The 17,543-nt window shown below is 54.5% G+C and overlaps 1 protein-coding gene across 30 annotated transcripts in view; it reads left to right on the top strand.

Moving 5' to 3' along the window:
• Positions 1–11,919, top strand: part of PCBP3 (poly(rC) binding protein 3) — a 54,363-nt gene extending 42,444 nt beyond the window's left edge. For 18 of the 30 annotated variants that reach the window (XM_040069594.2, XM_040069597.2, XM_040069593.2 and 15 more), the window contains 3 exons: positions 185–237; positions 2,912–3,081; positions 11,530–11,919. In XM_040069594.2, coding sequence (XP_039925528.1) covers positions 185–237; positions 2,912–3,081; positions 11,530–11,575 — 269 coding nt within the window. In that variant the 3' untranslated portion in view covers positions 11,576–11,919. Of the gene's footprint in view, positions 1–184; positions 238–2,911; positions 3,082–4,804; positions 5,763–11,529 lie in introns of those variants that run through there. The other 12 variants (XM_040069595.2, XM_040069592.2, XM_040069586.2 and 9 more) reach the window with 3 other exon arrangements.
• Positions 11,920–17,543: the final 5,624 nt, after the last annotated feature.

The raw sequence follows: 17,543 nt of genomic DNA, 5'->3' as shown, positions 1-17,543 counted from the left end.
GGTGACACCCAGCTCCAGCACAGTGAGGCAGCAACCGTCTTCCTCCTCCTTGTCCCAGAGTGTGTGATCCCCTTCCCCTCCCAGCCCGGAGCAGGATGCAGCCTTGGCAGTGTTGCAGGAAAGCAGCGAAGCTCCAGCACGTTGCCTCTGCCAGCTCTAACCATGTTCCCTTGCATCTGCCCAGGTTTGGATGCCAGTCCCCCGGCCAGTACTCATGAACTCACCATTCCCAATGATGTAAGTAAATCCAAGTGCTTCCTTGGCATATCTGTGTGTGCATGTGTGTAGACACATAGATGTTTATATATGCGTACATATGTCTGTGTGTAAGCTGCAGCCATTTGGTTTTGTTAAATATATTTAGAGATGCCCCTTCCTCATGTTCCCTCATCCATGTGCAGTCCATTGGGGATCGGCCTGCAGCACAAAGCACCCACTGGACTTTACCCCATCAGTGGCTTCCCTAGGTACAATCCTTAATGCTCCATTTCCCTTTCCAAGTGAACTCAGTGCTCATGAAACATGCCCAGTTGACAGCACTGGGAAAGGGAGAGAGCTCCTATGCCAGCCCTGATTAAACTCTTAATTGCTTAATCAGGCCGTGGCAGGTGTGAGATTATGTTCCAGCTCAAGGGTAGTGACTGGGTGGGATGCTGGAGAAGATGAGGTAAGTAAGTGACGTTTCTGATGCCACAAAGTGCCACACCGGTGTCTGAAGGACAGTGCGTCTCAGTACTGCTGGCAGGCAGCTGTGGGGTCTGATAGGTGGAAGCTTTGTGGTAACGTGGGTGCTGGACTGGGATGTTTGCTGGGAGGAGGCTGGAGCCACACTGGGCAGGGAGGAGGTGGGGTGGAGAGCACGACACGGCCAGCACCTGGATCCGTGAGCCTCGCTTGCTTCTGGACCGCTTTCTGTGGATTAAGACCCAGTCTGTGCTCAAATCAGGATGAGGACAATGAAGGGATGTCATCCAGTCTCTGTTCCCATCTCCATCACTGCCAAGCACCTTCAACCCATCCTCATCAGGAGTCTCTGGATGGGGTCTGGCAGCTGTTGCTTTTTCTTCCTGCTGTTCACCAGCAGCCAGCAGAGCCATGGAAGGGCAGCTATCCCAGCTGCAGCTGCCAGGCGCCTCTGCCAAGATCTCTGTCCCCCTAGAAACTTGACAGTGCGAGAGCCTGTGAGCACCTGCTGACTGAAACCCTTGGACGTGCTTTGCCCTGGGCCAAATCACCACAGGAGGGATCTGCAGAGGAGCCAGTGGGGGCTGATGCCAGAGCTGCTGCTGTCCACCTGGCGGGGATCCCTCTCCAGGAGGCTGCAGGGAGCTCTGTGAGCACTCCTGAGGTTCCAACAGCCGTGTCTGCTGAACGTGGAGGACGTAGCAATGAAGGCATCTTCAGGAATATAAAGAGACCCCCTGCAAAAGGACTCACGTGGGAGGAAGGGATGCCAGGAGACCTCTGAGAACTCAGGAGCACTTGGAACATCCACTTGCCAGAGACCCAGTTCTCATCAGACCTGGGAGACATTAGATGTCATCACCTGCATCTGGAAAAGACTCGTCCTTAGCTCTCCCCACTGTTGTTTCAAAGGCTTTTAAACATCCACTGCCACCCTCTCAGGAACCAGAGGACAGGTTTGGGTTCCTTTAAAGAGTCACCAGGTGTGTTTTAGTGGTGTAGCTTGGAGTTGTGCTGCAGTGGAAGGAAATCTGATGATACCCATCTTGCTGCTTCTCTGACTGTCAGGAGAAACTTGAATGCTGTTCAACTTGGGTGTAGCTGAGCATCTGCCTAAATAGTTTAGCTCTTCAGGTCTCTCCAGCAGAGTTTCATTTGCTGAAGCATCTTGGAGTCATTTCTGTGCTGTGAAGACCAGGTTGAGCTGAACATCCCCCCACAAACCCTGGGACAGTGGATACTGTTCCAGTGTATATTCAGGTCCATAAGGGATAAACCACCATGGCAGCTCCACGGTCTGACCAAAGGATCAGGAAATATTTGGAGGAGTAATCATCTTTACTTTGTGCAGAAGTCCAGCATCTGCCACGATGAACATCCTATGTATTAAATGCCCTTGGAAAAAAAGCTCAAATGGCCAAAAAGGGCACACAGAGCACTTCACACCCGTATTGGTCAAGCTGGCTATCCCCATACGTGTTACCAGCCTTTGGAGATGCTTTGAGGGAGGTGCACAAATGAGGAAAGACTACTGAAGAAATTCAAGCCACTGAGGACCATTGAGGAAATTCAAGGGATAAACAGCTGAAGAATTTCAAGCCTCCAGCTGGCTCTGATTTTTTCACAAGAGTATGAAGGATGCATTTTTACGTAGGGTCCATCTTTTCTGTGGCTGCCACAGCCGCATGGTGCTCTCCTGTGCCCACTGGCAAGCCACTGGATTGAACCAAAAGAGCTGGAGGGCGTAGCAGTGGCACTGAGGGTGTGCTGGTGGGATAGAAGAAATGGGGATGGGGTCACTGCAGCAGCTGATGAGGGGGCTCCTGGGGTTGGCCTGTCCCCAGGGAAGGCAGCAGGCTTGTTTCCTTCTAGTAACATGTCCAAACCATCTTTGGGTTTGCTGTGATGGGCAAGGGGATAAGTACTTGCAAAACGTTGGTCATTCATTAAACCATGAAAATTATTATTTACTGAATTAAGCCCTCTGAGGTGCTGCGCACCACATGCGGATAATGGAGATTCTTCCCCCACAAGGAGCAGAGCAGGGCAGGTCTCTGGGTACGTCCTTGGAGGACCATGCTCACGCACTGGTAGGGTTCACCCTGGGCTGTCCCTCTCCTGTTTTCATGAGCATTAAGGTCACTCTTGTCCCAGGCGTGCTCGCGTCCCGCCGGTGACTGCCAGAGCTGCCGCTTCTCAGACGTTCCCTCCATGCTTTCTTTCCTAGCTAATAGGCTGCATAATTGGACGCCAAGGGACCAAAATCAATGAAATTCGGCAGATGTCGGGAGCGCAGATCAAAATCGCAAATGCCACGGAAGGGTCATCGGAGCGCCAAATTACCATCACAGGAACCCCTGCAAACATCAGCCTTGCGCAGTACCTCATCAATGCCAGGTGAGACACCCCGCCGACCTCCACCGCCGCCGACCACGGCCGACCCCGTCCCACCAGCCTGCTGGGAGCAACCCGTGCTCCCAGTGCCGTGGGCCAGCAGGGGCTTCCCAAGGCTGGCTGGGATGGATGGTGTCTTGCTGAGACCTCTGAGCAGGGACCAGACGTCTCCAGCAGGACATCCCCCCCCAGCTGGCACTTTGACTGGGGACTGGGAGCCACCACACTGCTGGAGGAGTGGCCACAGGTCGCGCCGGGCACCTGCCCTCCTGCCACCCTCGCTCAAGGATTTTGCTCGCAGGTGGGCAGAGGTGCTGCCGTCTTTACCTGTGGATGAGGCGGGGGACGGGGACAGGAACGGAGCTGAGCCATTGGCAGGGAAGCATCACTTGGGACCTGCTTGCTGGGATCCCAGCATTGCTTACTGCCTGTTCCACGTGCTTCCAGGCCTTCCAAAGGCTTTCCTCCATTTAGTGAAAACAGTCCAGTAAACGCCAGACATGGGAACGGCCTGACTGCTTCTTTTCCATCCTGAAAAGCTTGGCACAGCAGGACTTCACAGGGGCCAAGGGTTCCCAGCACTGCCGCCGGCTGGTGGGAGACGCAGCCCGTGCCATGGGGGCCAGGGGCTGGCAAGAGCCTGCAAGGGGAGCGTGCAGGGGAGGCATAGCTGCAGAGATGAGCTGGGGACCTGCTCCGTGCAGGCAGCGATCTCTGCTGTCCAGGGTGCTCACTCAGACCTGTTTGCCTGTATCTGCGGACTCATGGGGAGCAAGTTTGAGGGGATGCAGGACCTTCCTGGTAGCTTTGCACCCACCTGGCAGAGCAACTTAAACGGGCTCATCCACCCTCAGACGGGCCCACGACTTATGCCGTGCCAACCCACCGCCAGCCCCGGAAGCGCACAGGGTCCCGAGGACGGGGGGCTGCTGGTGGCGACTCTGACACTTGCTGGGGTGTGGGCTGGGAGCGCCGGTGAGGTCTGTATGTGCTTTCTCCCCTTTGTACCTAACCCACCCGAGCCCCGACTCGCAGCAGACCCCCGCCGTCCCATCCTGCCCTGCTACCCCGTTGCCCATGCCGGTGGCACCTCTCCCCCCTGCTCGGGTGAGGGAGACGAGGCCAGGCCCCTGCCCGCGGGCATGGCTGAGTGGCTTCCCTACGGATCCTTGCCAATCCCCTCCCCACTCTCTGAGACAGGAGAGAGAAAGAAAAGAAAAAGAAACGGCTCTTAGTTGCTGGGATGGGCTGGCTGAGCTGCCCCCTGTGCAGAGGTCACCTGGGTGACCCACCAGGACGCCGCTCTTCTCTCCCATAGTTTCCAAACCAGAGCAAAACGAAGCAGCCAGGGGAGCTGGCGTAGCTGCCTGTCCCCTATGGGAGGGATGCTGCTGGAAGAGAAGTTGTGCTCTGGGATGACCCCTGCCAGCACCTCTGGTGGGTGACACCCCTGCCATGACACGGTGACAGAAAAGGGCTCCACCTGGCCACATCAAGGAGAGGGGAAGGCAGCCAGCCATTAGGTGGGCTCTGTGCTCTAGCCCCTCGTGCCCTCCACGGGGGAGCCCCAGGCCACCCAGTGATGCTCTGCCCACTCTGTCTATGCAGGGTCTGGGCAAGAGGAGGAGCGCTGCCCGTAGGATCTTCATTTTCTTTTCCGCTCCGGTGATTAAGCACTTGTTTTTTGTCTCCCCCCCACCCCTCTCTCTGCCCCTGTCTATTCTAGGCTGACGTCTGAGGTCACTGGAATGGGCGCACTCTAATTTCCACCCACCATCCTCCACTCCGCACCACCCGACCCTCTCCAGCCACCGGCACTCCACCCAGCCTGTACTGCCCGTACAGACATTTACCGTCTTCCCTTTGCCTCCACAGATACTCTTTTCTTTACTAACAAATATATATATATATACACATATATATATATACACACACAAACATGCGCGCGCGTATGCACACACTGGAACGTTTCTTTACGAGCCCTTTACTCTGTGCTTCCGAGGCTGCTCCCGAACTCTTTGGTTATGGTCTTTGTTTTCAGTGTTACAGTGTTCATTCTTCATCTGCTTTTTGGGGACGAGGGAGGGGGGAAGGGGGCGTTGGTTTCTTTCTCTCACTGGCGAGACTTCAGGAGCTGGCGGGGTCTCTAGTGTCAGTCTAGCGTCGATACCTGCACGTTTGATTTGACATTGGTGGTACTTTCTGTAGCCTGTGGACATATGTGATGCCACACAGAGCTGTGCATACTTCAGATGACTTAACTTTTCTCCCCTTCCTTCCTCTGGTGCTCCCCCTTGCTTGTCCCAGCTCACCTTTGCCACCTCACACCCCTGCCCTCAAGGTAAGGGCATACTTTTCACCTGGTGTTATTTGGGAAGCAGAAGCCCAAGCGTGGGTTCAACCCGCAGGCTTCTCTCTTGGAACATGGCATGATCCAGACAAGCCCTTTTTCCTACTAAGCTAAGGGAATCACACACACACACACGTAGATGCTCATTTTTTTTAACTAACGGGCACCTGGAAGTGGGAAGAACTCAGCTGTATGGGATTCACACCCCCAGGGGCCTTTGAAAGCACTCTTTTGGCAATCCCCCACAAAGCAAAACCTTTGGACGATAGTTCAGGAAGCTCTGTGAGCCAGCTGTGTTTGTCATTGTGTTCAATAAATGTCTGTGCAGCTCTGATACCGATGGGCTCCGACTGTTCTTCTCCTCTGTCGCCCTGGCAATGCCAGCCCCATCCTTCCTTCTGCATCCTTCCACACCTTTTTAGCTGCTTGGAGGGAAGGTGGGGGTTGTATGCAAGAGTTCTCCATTTCTTTATTATTATCATTACTATTATTACTATTATTATCATCGCCATCTTTTTGTTTGTTTGTTTGTTTCATTTTTTAGATAAGGTCCCCATGACCAAAGCCCTTCCTGAGTGATTCCATGCTTTCTGGTGTTTCTTTTTTATTTCCAAAGGGAGAGTATCTGACTTGCATAATCCTTTGGTTTTCCCTGAGATCAGTTTATGAGTTATGGTGTGACAACCGTCATCTCTCACTGCTCCCTTGTCTGGATGGATCTGCCATGTCTGTGCGCCACACCCTTCCCCGAGACCCTCTCTGCCCAGCCCTGCCTTCTGCTTCCAGGCTTTTCTTCTCTCTCCTATCTCTCCAACAGGAAACGTACATTTTCCATCTGTTAATTCCTGACTGTCCCTTTTCCCAGATTGCAAATGAGGGGACCATGATACACCCACCATGTCCCCAGGCAGCTGAAGCAGCCACATAGTACCTTTTTGCACTGTGCCGCATTGGAAATACATTGTTTTTCCAGGTGAGCCCCAAGACTTCCTGGCTTTTACCTCTCTTTGACCCTCAGTACCAGCAGGCACCAATGACAGCTTCCCACTCTTCTTCTGCCCCTCCTGTCTGTAGCACTGCCTGCTCAGCACCCTCACAGGCTGTGTCGGGCACCCCAGGTGATGCCACTGCTCAGCGGAGCCGAGGATGGGCAGGGGGCTGTGGGCTCCAGCAGGGAGCTGGTAGGGGTGAGAGCACAGCGCAGGAGCCCAGAAAGGTGAAAGCGGTGCTGCTGAGCATCAGGGTTTGCTCTGACCAGCTGTCCCAAAAACCTGGGCATGCTCAGCTCTGCAGAGCACTCCAAGTTTCTGTGGATGAAGGTGCTCCCAGATACTCCATAAAGTGCTTTTGCTGCCTGTCTCCATCCCCTTGCCCTACTCTCCCTGGCACTTTGGGTTCAGCTGGTGCCTTTTGGGTGGCCCAGCAGCCACGCAGGCTCAAGAGCATCCCCCGGTTGCCCATCCAGAGGAGCACGGGTGCTCTGGGGAGTGCTGGGTCTCAGGTGGAGGTGGCAGCCTTTGCCGGCACCTCCCCCATGTATTCGTGCTGATGCTGAGGATGGAGGGAGGTGGCAACAAACGGGGCCTCCTCCAAGTTGCCAACTGGCCAGCAAAGCACAGAACCACCCGCCAAGGTGGGCAGGGGACACGCCTCATCTTCTCCCGTTCCTCGCTCTGCTTCAGACCAAGTGTTTTTCCTGTTGGAAGAATGAAATATTTGTGTGTGAGACCCAGTGAAAACAACCACGCTGGTGGCCTGGGGGCTGAGCCATGGCAAAAGCTCCACATCCCACTGCCACCACCCTCTACGGCAGCCTGGGGTGCTGCCCCCTCGGAGAGGGATGGTGCGTGGAGGAAGCCAGCCCCTCCTGCCATTCTCAGCTCTTCCATGGGGCTGCAGGAAGGCTGGAGCATGAGGAGGGCTTCTTCACAAGGTGATAGAGGCACAGCAGCAGCAGAATCATGTTGATCAAGACTGAGAATTCCATCCCAAGGATGTGGGTTGTCCCACAACAAGGCTGTGGGATTTGGACACCTGGGGAAGGCCGGGGAGTGACGGCGTCCTGGACACAGAAATGGCCCGCAGATCACGGCTGCCCTGAATTCCTCTGCTCCCTGCTTGTGCTCCCTATGCCATTCCATTCCCCACCTCCACTGAGACCGCCCTGCCCAAAATAGCAAATGCCAGATTGGGTCTGCCAGATGCAGCTGAGCTCGGAGGCTGCTGGAGAGGGGGAGCAGACTGTAGCAGTATCTCTGCACCCATCCCCACGCCGGCAAACTCACGGATAACACCCCCCCTCGGGGTACCATCCCCATCCCAGCCTGCTGCCAGGCAGCCATCACCCAGCCAGGCTGTGGAAAACCCACCCCAGGAATCAGTGGTGAGGGAGAAGAGGCTGGATATGAGCGTTGCTCTGGCATCAGGCAGGTGTCCAAGATGTCGTGTCAAGGCCTGTGCTGCCACAAGGATCTGTGCTCATGGGAGTGCTGCAGGGAACGCTGGATGCAGTCACAGGGGAACGAGGGATGGTCCAAGCAGTAGCAGTCACCTGAGTCCCCTCACAGGAGCACTGCACAGTCATGGAATCACAGAATATCCTCAGCTGGAAGGGATCCACAAGGATCATCGAGTCCAACTCCTGATTCTGAACAGGACAACCCGAGGCATCCCTCCTGGCATTCTCTTTGACTTCACAGCTTTTCTTTGAGGATCACATTGCCAAGGTCATTTTGCAAATATTTTAAAAAAAAAAAAAAAAAAAAAGATAAAACAGCAGGGTTATGTGGGAATCAGCTTATCCATCATCACCTGGGCTTGAGCAAGGTTTGGAGAAAGAGGTGTTGAAACCATTGGCAGCATCTCCTGGAAGAATGTTGATGACACCAAGGACAACAACAAAATCACATAAATGTATCAAATTCAGCTTTGTTTTGCAATGATTCAAAAAGAGATTTGCTATTTTCTTTGGAAGGACCCTCAGTGTTTCCCTTTGATTTGTGATAGGTCTTGGGTTTTTGGATGAACTTAAAAATACTGTGATGATGCATCCACAGCCATGCCACTGGGAAAAATCTCTTAATATTGGAGTGAATATTCAGTACAAGGTGAATGTTGCAGTTAATCAACAGAATAGCTTCAATACATTGCTTTTCTCTCCCAAAACTATGCAATGTTATCCATCCAGAATGATTCAACATTTCTGGAAGCAACCAACTCAGTCAGACTCTGTAGAGGTGAGTTCTTTAGGGGGATGTTTTGACTTTGACTGGAAAGTATTGGTGCAATGCCTCCCCCTGCCCCTTGAGTGTCAGGGTCCCTATCAGAGGGGCCAGTTGAGGTCTGTGCTCAGCCCCTTGGCCTCAGCTGAAGGTATCCCCTGCATATCCTTGTCACGCTCCCAAAACTGTTCGGAGTATTGTTTTGTACTTTTTGTTCCCCCCTGGACTGTATTTGCAAATCTAGTACAAAACAAGGCTGAAAAAATAAACCGTTTCCCCTAAGGGAAAGTGACTTTCACCAGGGAGACTCTAAATTTCATATTCTCTTCGAGCTGTTATTCTGGCATTTGTTATTGTATCCATGCTAGTCACTTTTAATTATGCCAATTCCCAGTTTATGCTTCCTTAGCATTTCCTGCCTCCGGTGCGGGCGGTGGTGGAGTTTCTGGAGGACCTCTGCACGGTGTGGCAGGGATGAACGCCTAATCCCATTTTCTCCTTGGCCACAGCAATGGGAGGCATCCCCCCTAGCCCTGCCTGGCTGCAGCCCCCCGCCCCGGGGGGGTGCCCAGCCCTGGGCGCCTCGGGCTGATCACTAGATGTCCCCATTGCCCAGCTTTTCATGGATGCATCCGCAGGGATGTGGGCGGCGCGGGGATGTGCGGTGCTTCCAGCCGCTGCTCCCATGCGTGCAGAGGAAAGGAAGCGGGCTTTTGTGTGTGTGCGTGTCCCTGACGCTGGTGACAGGCAGTGACATCTCGCCAGCGGGCGGCTGGCACCGTGTCCCTCTGCAGGAACGGTCCCGTCGGTCCTGGGACCTTCATGGAGCCCGACCTGAGCCCGCTCGGGCTGGCAGAAGGACAAGGTTTTGCTGGAGAGGTCCCAGGAGTCTCCAGCCCTGTGGTCCCCACGGAGGCATTCCCAAACCAGCTTCTCTGTGCCTTGGCTGGCAGCAGGAGCTGCTGGAATGGCTTGCAGAAAGGTCACGGTCTCCATGCAATACTCCTGCTCCCATGCTGGATGTTACAGGGAGCTGGGACTCTGCTGAGAGGGATATTTTTGCTTTCCCTTCAAAAGGAATGCAGCTGCAGATCCTGATCTGTTGTGCAGCGAGCCCCAGGCCCCTGTCCAAAGGGTAACGTGGCAGTGACTTCTAGGAAGTACTGAATGTACCAGATGAGCAATTCCCTCCGCTCCAGATGTGCAGCCCCCCTCCCACTCTGCCCCAGTGCCCTTGTCCTGCAAAGAGAAAGATGAGATTCCAGATCTCCCCGAAAGCATCCCACAGACCAAACGCAGCCAAGTGCAAAGCCAGGCTGGCTCTGCATTCCCACACTTGTGTTTAGGCAGTTTACCTACAGTGATGTCTCTTCCCAGAAGTTATGAAGTCCACTCTGCACGTGGGGAACAAAACCAGCCAGGAGATGGGGATGAGGATGGAGCACTGGGAAGAGGCTTTGGGTGTGAGCCCCATGCTGAACCATGGCCTGTGGCTGATTTAGGACGCACGTGCTGTTTCCAAAAGGAATTGCTTGGATCCTGAAAGGACAGGCTGGGATGTGCATGAGGACTGGAATGTTTGAAGCACACTTGGAGCTCTGTGTCCTGGTTCCCTGCAGGCAGTGCCACTATTTGTCCTTGGAGAAAGCCTGTGTCTGAGATCGTTTGTGTCTGGATCGAATGGGATGAGTGGTGCTTGGCTCAGAAGCTTCTCAGGGTTTTGTTGTGTCCGATGGGACTGGGTGGCACAAGATGCCCCACAGGAGCGTGGGCATGGCAGGGGTGTGAGATGCGCTGTGGAAGCGTGGGCACAGGGCTGATGGGCCAGCAGCCAGCTGGCAGCATGGCCAGGCACAGATAGTGCCGAGGGACGGGGCAGCATCACTCCTGAGCTCAGAACTGCGTGCACAGCTTGGGATCAAACCACAATGGATATCCAACAGGATTTCCCAGTGCAAACGGGAGTAGGCCACGATGTGCTCACCCAAAAGCAGTCAGTTAGTTGTTTGGAGAGTTTTTTGGTGGGAGGACATTGCAGTGATGTAACCTAAGGCTACTGCTGCAGCTGCTGATGTGATTTTCCCAAGGGATGTTGCTCTGTGCTATCAAGCGTGCAGCCGTGATCCTGAATCTCTTACAGGAGAGCTTCAGAGGAACTCTCAGTAAAAAAAAACAGTTAAAAATGCAAACCAAGATAAACCTCCAGCTCTATGCTTAAAACAAATTTTCAGTTGCAGACTAAAATTTATTCTTGCTGCAGGTAGACCGCCCCTCCCCATATTTTGGTCTGAAATGTGATTTCCAGAGGCACAGGGCGGTGCAGTGCAGCACCAGGGAGAGGTTGTGGGGGATGTGTGCCCTTTCCCAGTGCTTCTCTCTCAGGTGTCCATCACCCCTAGCACAGCAGTGCCCTTGCCCATCACCCCCAAATCTTGCTGACGCGGTCCAGCAGAACCAGCTCTCCTCAGTCACCAGCCCTGCAGCCGGAGGTTTGTAGGGCAGATCCTCAAATAACCTCAGTGTGTTCAGATGGCTTCTCTGAAGCTCCCAAAAAGCTGCTCTCAGCCCTCAGTGAGAGCCCCTGAGGCAAATGCAGCATGCCAGGCAACGACCTGGGCTCGCCTGGCAGCCCAGTTCATGCTGGATGTGTTTGGTGTGAGCTCCCATGGAAAAAATGGGAGGCTTGTTGTGGTGTAGCAGAGCTCTGTGTGGGCAGGGCTCCTCCACCTTGACTTTTTGGGGCGTGTTGATTTCAGCATCACGCTGGAGAATTGCTCCGGGTGTTGAAGCAGCCTCACACTTGTGCAGCCTGAGACGCCAGGAGGCACCAGTACCAGAGCCTTGGCTGAGCCCTGACCATCTCCCTTGCTTGCCCCCTAGCTCTGCAGACCCTGACCTCCACGGGAGGAACACCTTCACCATCTGACCTGGCGCCAGTGGCTGATGCTCGAGCCCCCTCCGAAGACGCTGCCAGCTTCCCGCGAGCTTCTCCCGCTCCTTCGTGGCATCCTTGGAGCCGCTGCCCAACGCCCACGGCTGCCCACAGCTGCCCAGACCCCACTTCCTTGGCCAGGGCAGCGGCAGGCTCAGGGGGCTGGGGCAGCAGCTCTCAGGACAGCAGCTTGCAGCCAGCGTGCGGCAGTACCCGCTGCAAGCCAGCGCTTCCCACCGCCCCTCTCTGCGCTTCCTCGCCGCCCCTCGCGCCCCGACCGCTTGGTGATGTATTTTGTGGTTTACCCGTGTCACGGCAATAAAGGTGTTGTTGCTTCAGATGCCTTCCGTGTGCGTGGGATGAGGCTGGGGAGCTCTGGTTTGGAGCAGCGGGGCTCCCACGTGGAGAGGAGAGGCGTGCTGGGGCTGCCCCCCCCGGCACAAAAGCCGCGGTGCCCCCCGAAAGGTTAACGGGGAAACTCAGCCCGCGAAGCAAATGGCGGTTTGGAAAATGGGCCTCAGAGCCCTGGCTCCACTCAGCATCAGGAAATGATCCCACATGGGAGCAGGGCTGCCAGGAGGGAGGGGGAACGGGGCAGGGGGAGCGCTGCAAAGAGAATCCAGAGCGTTCCTGAAAGGCAGCGACAACTGGGATTCATTATCCATCGGGAGTTGTGTTTATAACAAGCGTGAGTCACTGCCGGGCCCTGGGAGCAGCCCAGCAACCCGGATGGGATCCAGGCTCTCCATCCAGCCCCACGCAATGGCAGCTCTCGAACATGCCCCACCAGGCCACCGCATGCCCGCCCTGCTGGACCTTGGAGCAGCCAAGGTGCTATTTTTGGACACATTGGGGCATGCTTTTTCTCCGGGATGCTTCCTCTCAACTCGAGAAGAGAAGCCGGAGCACCGCTTCAGCTCTGCATGTTCTCCTGGTGCAGTGAGGGTCTCCATCTCCAGCCCATCCAGCCTTGGGCTTGACACACATCCAGGAGAGGCCAGCACTGTCTGCCCAGACCTCTGCCCTATGTGGAAACAAAGGCAAAAACCTTTTATCTCCGTCTGGAATTTTATTTTCTGAGTGCACCTCACCCCTATTCCTGTTTGGCCCTGCAGAGGGGCTCTGGGCAGGCAGGCAGGGCACTTCACCCTTAGCTACATCCTTGCTAAGCCCCAGGCAGCAGCAGCCCCAAATCTCTGTGGAACCTGGAAGACATCCTGCCCTTGTTTGCGTCACCCCTGACATGCTCTTGGCTGGGGTGCCCAGCCCTGCTCCCTGACAAGCCACAAAGCCAACCACAATGTACAGCTCCAGGCCTGGCACCCACTTTTGACTAAAAACCAGGTTTCCTGGGTTTCTCCTGCCCAGGAGTTGGTTGCATGCTTACACTTGGAGAAAAGCCCCTGTTGCTGTTCCTGTCCCGTTCCCAGAGCAGCAGCTCCATGGAGAGCGCCCCAAAGCAGGGCGTCACCAACTGAGAGCAATGCTCTGGGAATCGTGGCTCGGGACTCCGTTCCCACCTCCCTGCAAGCCCTGGGCTGCCCATGAAGCACCTTCTGTGGCCTTTGCTGAGCTGGAAGACATTCCCAGAGCCAGAGTCAGCCCCAGGTGAAGGTGAAGGACATTCCCGGGGAAGGAATCAGTGGGACTGCGTGTGCAAACACCCCCAAAAGTTACTGCGTCCAGCACAGGGCTTTAATCCCTGCCCAGGCTGGAGAGGGGATGCAGAGGGTTGTGAAGCACCTGCATGCACTGGCTTAACCTCTGCAGGACTCATCAGCTGCAAGAGGAAGCTTCTGTGCCCCACTGAAGGCATTTAAGGGTGCAGAGGCCCCACAGCCCTGTCCTGTGCTGGCTGCAGCTCCATGGCTTCCACTTGAGACGGTGAGTGTTTGGAGACTGAAACAGCCTGTTTACATTTGGCTGTGCCTCTGAAAAATAATGATGCTGTAGGCGGGAGATGCTTATCTTTACACCCTGCTGGGATTCCCGTGCCTGCAGCTTGTGCTGGGATCTGCTGCATGGAGCAGAGGAAATAGGCTTGAGGAGGGCAATCCTAGAACCACAGGGTGGTTTGGGATAGGAGGGACCTTAAAGACCATCTCATTCCACCCCCTGCCATGGGCAGGGACACCTTCTACTATCCCAGGCTGCTCCAAGCCCTGTCCAGCCTGGCCTTGGACACTGTCAGGGATCCAGGGGCAGCCACAGCTTCTCTGGGCAACCTGCACCAAAGCCTCACCACCCTCACAGGGAAGGATTCCTTCCATATATCCAACGAAAACCTACTTTCAGTGTAAAGCTCTTCCCCCTTCTCCATGGCTGGATGGTTTGCATTCACTCCTCATTGTCTGTGAAAGATCCAAGGAAGATGCTCGACGCTGCTTGGAGTAGGCTGGGAAGGCATTATTGCCAGGAAGGGTGGCTGGCTTGCTTCATCCCTCTAGGAAAAGGCTGCAGCTGGATCTGGCTCTGGTATGGAGGGAGCTGGGCTGCATGCCTTGCTGCATCCCAGCGCTGCTCTGGAAGGGCACAGCCACACCCAGAGCCTGGACAGCTGCTTGGGCGGTAAAAATAACAAGTACGAACACGCATGCTTAATAAAAACAGGAGCAGAAACAGCCCGGGAAGGGGCTACTGGGAACTTCTGGGAGTTTGCTAGACACTGCAAACTCCTGGGCTGGGGTGGATCATCCCTGTGGAAAGGATCAGGCTGGCTCTTGCTGCGCTGTGCCAGGAAGCCAGCTGAGATATGCAGAGGGCAGCCAGCAAGGAAGATGCTTTCTCTGTCCTTCCCAAGGCTTTGGGGTTTGATGCCTGCATCCACACCGATGCAGAGATGGGGGTTGCAATCTACTGCAGAGGAAAAGCAGGTTTTCAACCCATGTTGCTCATCCCTTTGCAGTTTGTCGTTGCAGGCTGGACTCTGGGAGTGCGGGGCTGTGTGGAACCAGCACCTGCAGTCCACCCAGCTGGAGGCAGGGCTGTGTCTGGCGGCTGCTTGGCTGTTCCTCGAGTGCTTGGGGGCTGCCTTCCCCAGGGAACACGGGCCCAGCCTGTCAGGCACGCTCTGCTCCCTGGGAATCACCCAGGCCATGCCTTTTATCACAGAAGAATGGAGAATATCCCCTGCTCAGCGGATGGTGGGGTTAGTGCAGGTTTTTCCACCTGTTTTTTCCTGGATGTGCTCTACGAGAGGGGTTCCTCTGTCCCCTGTCCCTCCAGTGATGTCCCCAGGGTTGAAGGTGGCATGTCCCAGGGTGCTGCCTTTTCTCCAAAACAGGAAGACAGTGCGGGTGTTGCTGATCTTTCTGGTTTGAGCCAGTTCTGCTCCCGAACGATGATGGTCCCAACTCCCCAAACCCCGTGCTTTGGGCTGTTTTCTGAGTGTAAAATGGAGGCAGGGGGGAAGCCCTGGAAGTGAATTTTGCTGCCCACCTTCAAGCCTCCGCTGTGGGACAGAAGAAGAGAGCGGGACCCTTTCACCATGAGGTATCCCAAATGTGTGACGTCCTGGCATCCCATGGCTCCCCTGCCAGTCGAGGATCCCTGAAAACACTGGGGCTGCGCAGGGAAAGGATCCTGAAAGCATTACCTCCTCTCCTCCAGCTCCCACACCACATCCGCTACCTCCCCTTTCATTCGATCCTCTCATCTTCCCTAAGAAACCGAGCCAAGCTTTCCCACAGACCCAGACAGCTCTTAGAGAAATATTACCAGATGGTTTGGCTTTTTCCATAAGAGCAGAGGCCAGAGTGAAGTAATGGGGAAAACATTAACCCGAGCACGCACCATCCTGGGTGTGGGGATGCTGATTTGCTGCTGGAGCCGTGCTGTGTCCTGGCTGTGCCAGCATGGAAGGGGTTCTGCAGGGTGGGCTGGAGGGGGGCACTCGCCCTCTGGATGTATGTGCTGGATGGGTGGGAGCTGGAAATCCCCGCTGGAGTCGCGGTGACTCCCTGAGGTGGTTTGGGAAGGGAAGAGTGTAGCCCCAAGCGGTGCTGGAAGGGAGGGAAGGCTCGCCCCTGCCAGCTCAGACACAGCTCAGCTGGCAAAGAGCACAGCAGGGAAGTTTGTGCCTGGTCAGCGGTTCGGAGAAGCACCAGGTACCAAAGGCGCTGCATCTTCCAGGGTGGTTTCGAGCCCTTGGCAAGGAAAAGGTGGAAAGGATCTGCTTCGTAGGACTGTCAAGGGATTTGGAAGATGGGTTGTCTCTTCCACTGGTTTTTGCAGGTGGGTGGATGCCAGATCCCCCTCTGGTGCTGCCTAGGCCATGGTGAGATTCTCCTAAGACACCTCTGGGAGAGGTGGTTCTCCTGCTCAGAGGGGTTTTTCCACTGCCTTCTCCTGCAGACATCCGCTGTGGGAGGCTGAATTATTGTGTGCATAAGCACCATAAGCCACATTCCTCGCAGTGGGATTTGTGGTTGGTACAGTTCTGGGCTCACAGCATGGCTGCTCCTGTGGCTCAGGACTGAGCACGGAGACGGGAGGACACTCGGATGGAGGCTGGGACAGACACTTTGGGGTCCTGCAGCCAGTCTGGGGAGGTGCAGCCAGCCCCTGGTAACCAGACACATGGAAATATCCGTCACACCAAACATTTCCATCGCTGGGTGCCCACACCCCCAGCGGCGGGGGGAAGGTGACAAAGATGACTCAGGCAGCTGGCAGGGCATCGATGTGCTTTGTGTTATTACAGCCAGGGAGATTTCAGTGTTCTCTTTCTGGGCGTCTCCCAGCACCATCTGAGGGGACAAAGTAATTCCAGCTGCAACCTGGCACTTGGTCCTTCCCTGCTTTCCAAAGCACCCTTCGGTTCTGTATGTACTGATGGGTTCAATCCTTTTTTTTTTTTTTTCCCCGTGGGAATTAATTTCTGCTACTTTCCATGTTTCCCATGGAAGCACAGTTTTCCACTTCCAAGTGGTTCAAGAGAAGAAGAGGTTATACGAAAGAGTTAATATCAGAAAAACGGAGCAAACGCATTCTTTTCTCAGTCTCTGGGAGAAGAAAAAGCAAAAATTCTGTCCCGAGTGCTGTCACGAAGACACACAAAGCAATCACACGCAGACAAGAGATTTTCGCAGAGGTTCTTCTGATCCAGCTCCCAGCTGAAAGAGCGGAGAGAAGAGACCCCTTTGTTTATTCTTTTACTTTTATACATTTGTGGGTCTAGCAGAAGATTGGCTTTTTGGGGTTTCCACCCCTCAGCCTCAGTGGCCAGACGAATTGTCAGTTACAATTGTTTTCAGGTTAGAAATATGCAAACAAAGGACAAAGAATGAAAAACAAAGGATTTGTTTATATTACTTCTGTGGGAAAGGTAGAAAAACTGCTCTAATATTCTACAGTAACTAAAAGATCTGACTCCATTTATGAAAATCAAAAGGCTAATAAAAAACTCAGAAAAACCAGGGTAACAGAGTGCACTTTGTTTTTTTTCCCCAGCACCCAGTTTGGTCTGGAATTGGACTGAAAATTTAGTGCAGTGCCGTGGTCTGGGACTGGAGAAAGGGAACACCCATTCCCTGGGGCCCTTAGGCACCCTGGAGGGCCTTTCTTTGCCTATCTTCATGGCACTCTAGAGGGAGGCTGATAGATAGAAGAGGTTCTCTGCTCCTGCCAGGGGGGACAGAGCCATAAGGTTTCATTTCCCTGGCCTCATCTGAAGAGGAAGGGAGCGGGGACATCCCTCACAGGCACGCGTTGTTGAATTTTGAGACACGATGGTATGCTGCTAGTCCCAGTGACTTGAGAGTGGTAATTTTTTCCTGCAAAACCAGCCCACACTCTTCCAAGGAAATGGTTATTCAGTGTCCTGGGGACACTGCTGGCTGTTGGCCATGGTTTAGCACCACAGACCTGGAAAAGACAATGATTTAAAATGCCTTGGGAGTTGGACACTGCTCCAGTCCAGCGATCCGGTCAGATGCTCTGGAGAGTGATTGTGCCTGATTAC

This window comes from Hirundo rustica, chromosome 7 (assembly GCF_015227805.2).
Source record: "Hirundo rustica isolate bHirRus1 chromosome 7, bHirRus1.pri.v3, whole genome shotgun sequence".
In the NCBI taxonomy this organism is placed as follows: domain Eukaryota; kingdom Metazoa; phylum Chordata; class Aves; order Passeriformes; family Hirundinidae; genus Hirundo; species Hirundo rustica.
The sequence above is the reverse complement of the archived record's forward strand: the minus strand, read 5'-3'. Positions and strand labels throughout refer to the sequence as shown.